The sequence below is a fragment of the Equus caballus genome, chromosome 18, assembly GCF_041296265.1.
Source record: "Equus caballus isolate H_3958 breed thoroughbred chromosome 18, TB-T2T, whole genome shotgun sequence".
Classification (NCBI taxonomy): Eukaryota; Metazoa; Chordata; class Mammalia; order Perissodactyla; family Equidae; genus Equus; species Equus caballus.
In genome coordinates this window covers 26,825,583-26,838,510 of record NC_091701.1, presented here as the reverse complement: position 1 = coordinate 26,838,510, position 12,928 = coordinate 26,825,583, and the positions used below count along the sequence as shown (strand labels likewise).

General features: G+C 35.7%; 1 protein-coding gene across 3 annotated transcripts in view; it reads right to left on the bottom strand.

Annotated features, from left to right (window-relative positions):
* Positions 1-4,443: 4,443 nt before the first annotated feature.
* Positions 4,444-12,928, bottom strand: part of KYNU (kynureninase) — a 112,904-nt gene continuing 104,419 nt past the window's right edge. For all 3 annotated transcript variants that reach the window (XM_001490785.5, XM_005601472.4, XM_005601471.4), the window contains 2 exons: positions 9,155-9,385; positions 4,444-7,774 (listed from right to left, as the gene is read on the bottom strand). In XM_001490785.5, the coding sequence (XP_001490835.1) occupies positions 7,649-7,774; positions 9,155-9,385 (357 nt within the window). In that variant the 3' untranslated portion in view covers positions 4,444-7,648. The remainder of the gene's footprint in view (positions 7,775-9,154; positions 9,386-12,928) is intronic.

Genomic DNA, 12,928 nt, shown 5'->3' with positions numbered 1-12,928 from the left:
AAATATTTTATATGTTTCTGACATATTGTAATGAGCTCAGGTCTGAACAAATTCAACAGTAAAGGATCCTTTATCAGCTACTCTTTGGAGACAAAGGTCACAGGAGTGGCCTCAAGATAAATGTGAACAACATGCATGATGTGTTAGAATTGCACATTTCTCACTAACTATCTGCTTATAATGGGCTAACTATATATTCAGCACAGAGGTAAGAACTGAGGGGCATACAAAGAAAAACAAAATATTAACCACGTCACTAAGCAAGTTACATTAAGGTAGGGAAAAAAGATACATACACAAATGTAATATTCCTTTCAAAATCCATCATAAGGAAATTATAAACACAATTTTTAGACATGTAGAGGCAGAAGGGATGTTTCCTTCATGAGGATATGTGGTGGGAAAGATCGCACACATGATGTGATTGAAATTATGGCTTTTGAGGCAAGTATCCTGGATTCTTGTCTAAGATATCATTTATTGTTTTTTTCTTAATTTTCAAGCATTAACAAAAGTACAGAGAATCCCAAATATTATCACTTGGTTTTAAAGCTTATCAAGATTTTGTCATACTTTTTTCTTCTTCCTTCCTTCTTTTCTTCTTTCCTATCTTCCTTCTTTCCTTCCTTCCACTCATCCTTTCTTCCGATGGTAGGAAGAATAATAGGCTCCAAAGATGTCCACATCCTAAGCTTCAGACACCTGAGTATTTTACAGTATACGGGAGAGGGGAATTATGATAGCAGATGGAATAAGGTCGCTAATCTATTGGCTGTAAGAGAGGGAGATACTCCAGGATTACCTAATTGATTCCAATGTAATCACAAAGGCCCTTAAAAGAGGAGAGGGAGTCATAAGAGTAGAGTCAGAGGAATCTGTCACTATGAGAGAATGACCAGAGAGCTGCAACATTGCTAGCTTTGAAGAAGGAGGAAGGGGACCAGAGCCAGAGAATATGGGCAGCCTCTAGAAGCTGCAAAAGGCAAGGAAATGGATTTTCTTCTAGAACCTTCAGAAAGGAATGTACCCTGCCACAACCTTGAGTTTGGTCTAATGAGATACATGTTGAATTTCTAACCTACAGAATTGTGAGTTAATAAATGTCTGTTGTTTTAAGCCACAGTTTGTGGTAACTTGTCTGTCATCATGTTTTTTTTTTTTTTTTGGCAGATGAATTTTAAAGCAAATTCCAGACTTCATATCGTTTCATTCCTATGTACTTGGTATATATATCTAGAAGTAAAAATATCTGCTTATATCTATAGTACAGTTATCACAGCTAAAAAACTGAATAAAAATCCTTGTCATTCAAATGTTTTCAACGTATATATTTTTATATTTGGTCTTTGAATCAAGATCCAAACTAAGTCCATATGTTACATTTGCTTGTTATGTCTCTTCAGTCTCATAAAAATTCAGGATGGTCCCTTCTCCCTCACGTGTTCCCTATTTTATTCACACCATTGACTTGTTGAAGAAACTCGATGAGCTACCACGTAGAATGCCCTGTATTTGCTTCTTTTGAGGGTCATTTAACTTATTTCTCTATTCCTCATGGTTTTATAGACTGGAAAATAGCCTAAAAGCTTGATTGAATTCAGATTTATTATTTCCTGATTATTCCACATAAGAAATGTTGTCTACCTCATATTTCATCACATCAGGGATGTAGACAGGTTGTTCCAGCTTTAGTGGAACTAGTGCTGATCAGAGTTTAGAGGGCAACAATCAGATGCTCTCACTATGTAGCTTCTCATCAACCTTTCTTTGAAGTTTGATCTTTTCCTGAATCAATTATTCAGTTGAGTTGAAAACAACTATTTTCTAATTATTATTCTTTCCTTAAGGATTAACTGTAATTTTCTATAAAGAAATGTTTTTCTATAGTGGAAGAAAGTATTTATAATATGCTATTCTATTTCTTATATCTAAGAAAGGAGAGAAATGTGTGTGTGTGTATATATACATACACACACACACCACACACATATATATATTTACCTATATTTTATATTTTATATAGAGACATTTCTTCTATTACTTTATATATATATATATATATATATATATAAACAGAAAAATAAACCAAAACATGAAAAATATATGCATAGATAGTGGGAGGGATGATGGTGAAGAGGTAGGAGCAGAATCTAGACTTTTCGAGTATATCTTGCTTTGAAGATTTGAAGTTGAAATTATCTGTCTTACACAATTCTGAAATGAATTTTAAAATTTAAAAAGATATTTGTAAATATTGAAAAAAATTTCCAAAGTGCCAAACCTAAGCATGTATGTAATTTGGTGGTGTAACCATACAGAGAAAAGTTACTACAAGTGGCTTTAAAGCACAGTAATTTGACTTTCTATTCCTGGTGAGATGTATTCTAAGGACTAGGAAAAAAAATCTTCAAAATAATCTTAAGCTGTTCTAATCAGATTGTTCATAATAGCTTTCATATTATTAATTCTAAAACTATATATATACATATGATAATGGTAGTATATATCATATCTGATAAAACCAGTAATTAATACTACTAGAACCAAAATTTTCAGCATGAGATATAAATATAAAATCAATTAAGTTCAATTAAAACATCCTGTTATCCTAAATTAAATTTAAAATACGAATATGAAGTAAAGACATAATTTTTCTTTAAAAACCTGTATTTCCTAACTCTGTTAACTGAAAGTGCTGGAAACGATGATCAACCCAATTATAATGAGCACTCTTACTGTTAAGATTATGGTTTCTAAATACCGTTTTCTTCGAAAAGGAACTGAATATTCTCAGAGAAATCACTGATGTCAAATTTGATGTATATTACAAGGTAAGCCTACATCTCGTCAAAACTAAAGCAATTAAGCTATCAAAAAACAGTTGAGGTAATGTCAAAAAGACTCAGGAGCCACCTTAAAGAGTAAAAAATTGGAAAACTAGAGTGTTCACAAAAATACTAATTGCAATAAAACAAAGATGGCGTCAGAAATGTTTAAATCCATTAGGTCATAATGATCCTCTTTATTATTTCGTTCTTTGAGACTACATCTTGCTGAGATTAAAAATAATATTACTAGGGGCTGGCCCAGTGGCACAGCAGTTAAATTCATGCATTCTGCTTTGGCAGCCTGGGGTTTGCTGGGTGAGATCCTGGGTGTGGACTATATAGCACTGCTTGGTAAGCCATGCTGTGGCAGACATCCCACATATAAAGTAGAGGAAGATGGGCATGGATGTTAGCTAAGGGCCAGTCTTCCTCAGCAAAAAGAGGAGGATTGGCGGCAGATGTTAGCTCAGGGCTAATCTTCCTCAAAATAATAATAATAATAATATTACTAGAGGGCAGGGAACATATCAGGTATCTTTCCCAAAAACATAATGTAGATGCTAATGGCCCACACAAGCATCAACTCCATCATCTGAGTAACAGGGTGCCCTAATCTACTGATTTCCATGTATGCTTTATGATGTGATGCTTCCAGGGTGTTTGCCAGTTTCTTTCCTAAGGTCATGCAAAAATCCGTTTACTTAAAAATCAATATTCTAGCAACTTCAGTTTATGAAACAAAGACATAACACAATTTAAATGTAAACCCATATAGTTTCGCACTCAAGAGTAAGTAGTAAGTTATTGAGTAGAAAATAGCTGTAGAAAAATTCATTTATTTAATTTGCAATTAAGTTATTGACTCACACCCAGGCTTTTCTCTGTTCAGTTTTGTATAGTAAGTATAACTTAGTGTTAAACAAACAGCCCTATGTATTACAATAGCTCCCAAGGGCATCACTGGAAAAGAACTGTTATTTATATGAATGTACATGAGTTATTGAGAAAGCATATTTCATTTTTCACATATTCTACTTACGAAACCTGTAACTACACAATATTTTTTGTTTTCAGTCATAAAACATTTCCTGGCAGTTTAGCATGTTGTGGGGGATTAGATACCAGAAAACAATTAAAAACAACAACAACAAAAAGCCTTTTAAAATGACATGGCCCAAAAGTAAGAAATTCTCAGAACTCCAAAATAAAAGCAGGAACCTGGGAAGGAAGCAAGGATCAAAGTACACTTGGGATCAAAGCACGACTTTCATTCTAAGATTTTCTGCCAAATCCTGGCCATTGAACTTCAGTGTTGATAACTGAATGGGACATGGATCAAGCCTAGGACTGGCCAAGATAAATAAGCTGACAGGAGAGCCCTACATAATGCTGACAACCAAAGAATACAGACAGGGTCAACAAGAAAAATTAATGTCTTCTGAAAATTGGTAACTATAAATTGGCCCTCGCATAGATTCACATTATCAGTTTCATGCTCTTCATGTGAAAACGTGAACTCATCTGAAATACAAAATATTCATCTGAAAACAACAATTTTAAATGTTCTTGTGTCAGAAGAGACCCTGGCCAACTGGCAAAAGCAAACAAGAATGTCTTTGGAAAAACACACTTTAACTCAGTTGTCAAAGGATTCCAAAAGGGTCAAGATAAATGAGCAGTTCAAGTTAACAATTAAACATACACAAGGAAACAAGACATTGTATGTGAAAACCAACAGAAGCAGAGCTGTAAATTCATCAGGTATTAGATATAGAACACAAAATACTTATGATTATTAAGACTAGATAAAGGAAATACTCTCTTAGATTGAGTCCCATAGAAACAGAGCTTGAGACAGAGATTTGGATAATGATGTTTTATTGAAGGAATGCTCACCAGGAAAAACCTGTGAAGGAGGGAATAAAGGAGACCATGGAAACGGAAAATGCTGGGCAAGCATATAAGAGGCAGATAAAATTCTAATCTTGGCTTAACCCACAGATTAAGGTTGGTTTCAGAAGCATAATCTGCAGTGTGTGTGTGTGTGTGTGTGTGTGTGCACGCGCGCGTGTGCATGTGTGTGTCCTCATTCTGGTTTTTTTCCTTTTACTTGTGTGGAGGCTTTACACTTATTCTCTGTTATTTTAATAATCCCTCTGGTTATTTTAACACACATACATGACAGAGACAATCAGTAGTTACTATTGGCAAGGATTTGGAGCCAGGGAATTCTCATTTCCTACTGGATGGAGTGGAAACTGGTACAACCACTTTTGAAAAGAGTTTGATATTACATAGTAACGTTGAACACGTGTGTGTGCCCCCTGACCCAGCATTTTTACAGTTCTATGTCCTAGACTAACTTTGGAACTTGTGTACTAAGATTATCAATAGCAGCATTGTTGCAGTATTAAAAATATTTGGAAGAACTTAAATGTTCACTAGCAGAGTGAATAACTCCAATTATATAATAGAACACTAAGCAGCAATGAAAATAAATGAAAAGCTATATGCAACAAATGGATGATTCTCAAAAAATACGATGCTGAGCAAAAGAAGCAGAAAAATATATACAGCATTATCACATTTATATAAAGTTCACATACAGGCATAATTAGCTAATATGCTCTTATGGGTACATACACAGGTGTAGAACTTTAAAGAAATAAGGGAATGATTAGCACAAAATATGCTTTGGTGATTATCTCTAGATTTGGGGAGACAGGGGCATGCAAGCTGGGAGAAAGGGAGCTTCTAATGCTCTGTTTCTTAACCTGGGTGACAAGGTCACAGTGCTGATCATGCTTTGAATGGTTTGTATATATAATTTGATGTAATTTTAATGTGATTAGCATGAAATATTTTATAATTTAAACTTATAAGAATCTTCATACACCTTCCCTAACTCTACCATCTAATTATGACTCCTGAGATTTTTCTTTCATAGGATAATCTGTTTGTCTTTCATAGAAGTCATTGTTTCTAATTATATATTTACTTGGGTGTTTCTACGTTAACTATCTGTTTCTTGCCCTAAACTGCATGTTCCATGAGAGCTGAAACCACGTCTGTTTTGTTTACCATTGTGAGGTTCAAAAATGCTTCCTGCTGGGGCTGGCCTGGTGGCGTAGTGGTTGAGGTCACACAGTCCACCTTGGTGGCCTGGAGTTTTGGGTTGGGATCCTGGGTGCAGACCTAGCACTGCTTGTCAAGCCACACTGTGGCAGCATCCCACATAAAAAAATACAGGAAGGTTGGCAACAGATGTTAGGTCAGGGCCAATCCTCCTCATCAAAAGGGGAAAAAAAATTCGATTCCTTCTACATGTAGTCCTGTATAGTCAAGTTTTAAGGTTTTGAGAACTTTTCCATCTATGAAGATGAGTTTTGTCAAAAGTTGGAGTGGGAAGTTTTGCTATAGCAATTATGCAATTATGTTAGCTCACTCAGTTAAGTGAGCTAACATATAAATAGAGTAGCACAATACATGGTCATGGCAAGTACTTGATAAATATCAGTAGTTACTGGTGTTGGTGTTGAAGTTCTGCATCTTTTTATTTAACTCCACCATCCAAAGTGGTTGTCGAAGTTTACTTCATTCAAATTGGTTTCATCAGAGGCAATAATTATGACGTAGTCACTCTTCCTTGCTGCTTATGTACAAAAACAGAATATTTTGCAAATTCATGAATAGTGATTTTGACATCAACAGCTGAAACTAAGGAAGTTCAACACGCTGAGCCTAACTGTAGGCTTCTTAGCAGATAAGAAAGGTCATAGATTTGGGACAGAGGTTGAGAGATGAAGTACTAATTTCCTAATTTTAATCTTCAATTGCAAGTATCTTGGGGTGATTTATTTCACTATTTTAAAGTCTTATCAGTGAAAATTCCCATTAAAAAAACCAAGAGATTATGATAACATTAAATAAAAGGTATTCTTGAAAAATGGATTAGGACCCAAGAGTGAGTGGAAAAATCAATTTAACGAGTTTCAACCAAGATTTGTTGTAGTGAGATAAAATAGAATAATAAATATCAGAGCACAGGCAAATACTTTATGAAACTTTTGTTTTAGCTACATACACCTTTTTTTTAAAAATTGGATCTAAGATGCTATTTACTGTGAGCACCATGCTAATGTCAGAGATAGTAACGTGAAAAAATGGGCAATGGCAATGGTAAGGAGCTGTTGATTGAAAATTGAAAGATATTTCTTCTTTCACAGATGCTAAAATATGATAAAAAATTGTGTATTAGAATTGATGAAATAAATATTGGTCTCCGATATTAAATATATTTCTTAGTGTGGATTGTGGCCAAAAATATTTGAAAGCCACTTCCCTAGAAAATGTATTCCTGTTCCTTAGATTGGAATTGGATGAACATGGTAAAATCATACATATACCAAACTGTTCAACTATAGTGCTGATAAGAAACTTCAGTAAATTAAAGCTAAAGTAATATTCCCCAAATCAATACAAAATTTCCACATATTATGAAGTTATCAGTCAAATTATAAGTTAAACCAACAACAACATTTCACTGAGTGTGAAACGTGACAGCTACCAAGACTGTGTACATAATACTGGGACCAAAGAAGACTTTAATCCACCAAACAGCGAGAAATTGGGCAGCTATGTGGACTCCTCAGGGCCACAGATGCTTAAAAAATTATAATAGATTTTTCTGTAAAATATACAATTCATTGCCAGTTATGTGAAGTCATTTTGAATGCTTTCAATAATTAAAATTTGAATAATAATAAAATAGCCACAGCAACTTTCAGTATTATTTACTTAAGCTGTTCTAGAAAACACAGCTACTCTTTCGTTTCTGCAGAGTCAAGTACAGAAATGAGCAGATTGATAAATTTGTAGACATCATGGAAGGAATTGTAGAGAGGAACTGGAGCTACTCGGATGCCATCTGGTTCCCGCTTGTCACACTGTGGGGGCAAAAAATGAAGCCACGATAATGTTAGCATTATTCACATAATAAAAATTTACATTCAAGATAAACTTACATAAAGCTGTCATGGGATTTTTCTAAAACTTAATAGATAAGCAAATTTGTATCACTTTGAGTAAAACATAATGTTTCTATATTATTTGAAACTCTCTTCTTAAGAGTAAGTTAAATATTAATGGATTGTTACATGAATATCCAATGTCCTTTCCTGAAGTCCACTCAGCAGTCATCTCCTTTAAACATTCAGTAGATCACATACACATCTATTTGTGGGGAGACCCTGGAGAGACTGGAATCTCGGACATATTTAAGTGAATGAGAACCTCACAGTGATCTGGAGAGTTTTAGTCAATTATCCTTATATTTAGTTCTCTAATCCCTAATCTTGCAGGTAAGGAGTCGTCTACACCCCTGGGAATGCCAAAATGTCATGAAATAGAAAACAGGCCAGATAATTTGGCCTAGCCTGAAGATGCCCGTGACTATCTTTAAGAAATACCCACTGTAGGTTCAGCAACATAGCAAATAGTTTACATACGCTGGTCCATTTAACTCCCATAACAACTTTTTGAGCTCAATAGTTTTGCACCCAAAATACAGCTGAGAAATCTCAAGCCAATAGCTGTCCACCAATTTTCCCAGGAGCACACAGCTTGGAAACAGTAGATCTTAATTTGAAATGCTGACATTCTGATTTGTGTCTCTGGAATCTGGGGTGACTACTCCTACAGTTTTGGAGGACTGCACGAATGAAGCAGTTCCTAAATTACATTATCACTGGAAATAGAGACATTGTTACCATTTTTTCCTGAAATTATTCCATTGGCACTTATTAGTTCTCTTCAAGAGACTAAGAAGACTACTTAGGGCTAGCAGCTAAAGAAATTTATTCCATACAATGTTAACGTTCCTGAGATATGTCTGCAGACCTTTTTTGACTTAGTTCAATCAAACAACTAAATAAAACTGCCTTCTTTTTCCCACTCCACTATATTGATTTTACCTACTCAATAAATATATATTGGGGCTTTCACTAGTAAAAACTAGTGAAAACATGTCCTAATTGATTATGATGAAACCATTCTTTCTGTTCAAACTGTAAAGAAAAGAACGAATAAATCACATAACACTGTGTCTTATATCCAAAATTTGTGTTTTCTTGTGTTTTATCACAAATGACACATCTCTAGGTCCTTAAATTAGCATAGTACTGAGTACTCAGGTGGCAGTTAATTTACCCTCCCTGACTGATCGATGTGAAATAACATGCAGCAGTGAATAAACCACAGAACCCAAAGTTTACGCCAACTATGCAAGCCACCGACAAACCTGGTAGCGAAGCAAGAGGGATACTTACAACCACTCCTCTCTTTTCTAGGTTTTGGAATACATATGTCATTGGAGCAGAAAATGTTAGAGTTAGCTGGCAGCCGCGCTCCTCTATACGGGATGGAGTAATGATGCTCACGATAGGTTTCCTGGTGTCTGCTTTGTCTTTGCTATAGTAGTGCTTGATCATATATTCCAGATAACCAGTTAGCAAAATAGATTTTCTCCTCAATGCTTTCATAGTTGCTTGCCTAAAGATCTTCAGAATGAGAAACAATCAGATCAACAGTGTCTTGCTGATTTACAAAGAAGCAAAAATTAACTGTAAGTCACACATAAAAGAGGAAATGCCTACTTTTGACCTTTGCAACGAACAACCCATTTTAGATCATCTTTTTGTAAAAACATGTCCTCTTTTAAATGCTTTGCCATGAAAAACTGAATGCAGAGTTTCCATGACAGAAAAACTATACAAATGTCAATAAACAATACTTGCAAAAGAAGAAAAAAGTAAGTTAATATAGTGTTTCTTTAGCCAGCCCTGGTGGTCTAGTGGTTGAGATTCGGTGCTATCATCGCCACGGCCCAGGTTCATCTCCTGTTCAGGAATCACACCACCCATCTGTTGATTGTCATACTGCGGTGACTGTGTGTTGCTGTGATGCTGAAAGCTATGCCACTGGGATTTCAAATACCAGCAGGGTCACCCATGGTGGACAGGTTTCAGTGGAGCTTCCTGACTAAGACAGACTAGGAAGAAGGACCTGGCACCCACTTCCAAAAACACTGGCCATGAAAACCTTATAAATAGCACTGGAGCATTGTCTGATACAGCGCCAGAAGGTAAGAGGATGGTGCAAAAAGACCGGGCAGGGTTCCACTCTGCTATATACAGGTTTACTAGGAGTTGGAATTCACTTGATGGCACTGACAGCAACAAAAACGTTCCTTCGGAGTTATTTTAAATTAGCTTAGCATAATTAGTATAGATAAAACATACTTTAATAAAGGTACTTAAATATCATAAAATTCAAACATTTCCTCAAAACTATCATATACCATCCATAATCAAGAAGGCTTTCTTCTATTCCAATGTAAAGTTTGTTTGATCCACAAAACAGTAGAAAAAAGCTAAACATGCTGCATATGTGGAAGGCAGTGTTACTAATACTATTTATAATTGCCTTGCCAATTCATCTCTTCTAGTTTAATAGTAACAAAACAAACAGTTAAAAAATATTGCTAAGTTTTATAGGATAAGGAAGCAAAAATGTTAGGTAATACATTTATTAGTACTGAAGCATTGGGCTTTCTTTCTTCTTTCATCATTTTTTTTCCCTGTTAAACTCCAACACTGGTGCTATTTGCTGCCTGAGGTGTCTTATAGTAAGATGAGTGACAAGGGCACACAATAACTGGTGCTGGAACATTAGAGGTCAGAACAGATATGTTTGCTAGCTTATCTCTTAAGGTCAAGTAGAGTTTAAAAATATATCCTACGTATAAGAATTGAATGAACTGCAAACAGAACATGATGCACTGACATGCCTCTAAATGTCCCTTTTCTGTGTCGTGTTATGCCACAAAGCAAAGATGGGGTCATTTAGTGATAGCTAGACTTTGTGAAGTCTATGAAAATAGTTATTTCTGTATCTGCCTGTGGCATGTGTGGGTAGGCATACTAATGGGGCTCAAACCATTTGGTCATAGATTTTCTTGACCTGCATTTGCATGGAGGCTGTGGATTTGGCTAAAGGAGAGGATGGGCATTTCATTGAAGGTAATAGCTTCTAAAGAAGAGAGGAGAAACAGAGGACAGAAGAGCATCTGTCTTTCTCCCCAAGCAGACCTCACAGACTATGTCTGCAGCCTGGAAGGAGGCTCAGCAGCAGGTTGAAGCTGATGTCTCTGTTTCAGACAGCGTCTGAGATCGGCAGTGCCCACAGTACTGCTGGAGGCCTCAGGAAACCCCCGTATCCTGGAGTTGGGTAGAAGCCATCTTTTCCTTTCCTGGTGTAAAACAAAATGTAAGTGGATCTGACACAATGATGACTCAAGAGAGCCCGGTCCAAGAGCCCACATTCTCACCCAGGGCAGGAGCAGGACAGGCAAGATGCAGCCCACCAGCGAGGGGTTTGACTGTCAGGTTCGGAATAGAAGAATAGGAGAGGAAAGCTTTTCAGGCTTCTCTTTAGGGATCAATAATAATTCAAGGAAAATTTCATTAGTAAATAATTCTGGGAAATGTTCTGATTTTGTTAAGGGCCCCAGAAGATGCAGATAGGAGCAATGTGTGAAGTAGTACTTTTAACGATATTTCATTTGTATTCATACGTTGGTAAGACTTTGGGGAATATTACTTAAGTTTATAATTTTGTTTTAAAGAAGGTTTTGCTCTTGCGGATTTCTTTTCATAACTAGAAACCAATTTTTTTTAATGCCAATATCTCAATTGTAACATACTGTTACTCTTTGTTAATAATAAAATAACTTTTAAATATAAAGCTATTTTCCACATTATAACCACAGTAAGGGCAGCTGAATTCTGAGATACTCTTACATTCTTCTCACAGAGTGTGAAGTCTCTTCTGAAGCCTCACATGAAAATATTGAGGGGCCAGCCTGGTGGTGTAGTGGTTAAGTTCATGCATTCTACTTCGGGGGTGCAGAGTTTGCAGGTGTAGATCCTGGGCACAGACCTAGCATCACTCATCAAGCCACGCTGTGGCGGTATCCCACATAAAATAGAGGAAGATTGGCACAGAAGCTAGCTCAGGGACAATCTTCCTCACCAAAAAAAAAAATTGAGGAGCTAATAGGAGTTGACAGGGAACTAGAATAAGTATCCTCTGTTTTGTTTCTTATTATTCCTATGCATTCTGTACTGAAAAAGGACAATTTCTCAAAATTAGAAATATGAAAAGTATAGTTTGAAAATATTCAGTTTACAACAGAACTTTTGGCAAAGATTCAATGACCTGTTTTTTTTCTTACTGAGCAAAACGAGAGCAAAGCATTGGCTCCCTAATAACTTCCTAAGGAAACACTTTGTACATTTCTTCTGACTTGCTGTGTACTTTAATTGAATGCTCTAATTTTGTATTTTGAAGATGATTATTCTTGTACTGAATGGGTCTAAAAATTGTCTACTGATTGCCACCTACAAATAGGACTTTCAAAACACAGTGTAAGTATTGTTTAATTTCAAGTTAGTACTTGGAAAATTGAGAGGACCTCTGAAGTAATCTGGTCCCAATATCTTCATTTAAAAATTGAGGCAAGTAAATTCAAGAGTAGTTGTCACTCATTTAAGGTCACACTCAGTGTCCCCATGAGGGATGGAGTATTTGCCTCCTGGTTCCTACCCTAGTGTTCTTTCCCTTGATCCACAATATTTTAAAAATTATTGTGTAAGTGATTAAAGGCAACAGTATAAAGAAAAGACAGTTTGAAACTGATTATAAGGTGTTATTCTGAATGGCATCAATCCAATGCACATGTAATTGTAAACAAACCATATTAATCTTTTTAAAAAACTCGTATTGCAAATCTGAGTTCATAACCATGTACATTGATTCGTAAGTATAGAATCTTTCCTCCAGTTGGTATTTGACTATATAGAAAATTTTTCAAAAGGGAAGTAGAGACGACAGAGAAAGGTAGTTTGATTCATGTATTTCTTTCTTTCAATTATTCAAACTTCAATGACCTATCTCTTATATGCAATAACTTTTAAACAAAGAGGGTAAGTACCAACATGTTTAACTCACTGATGTTTGTTCACATGGCAAACTCAGAAACA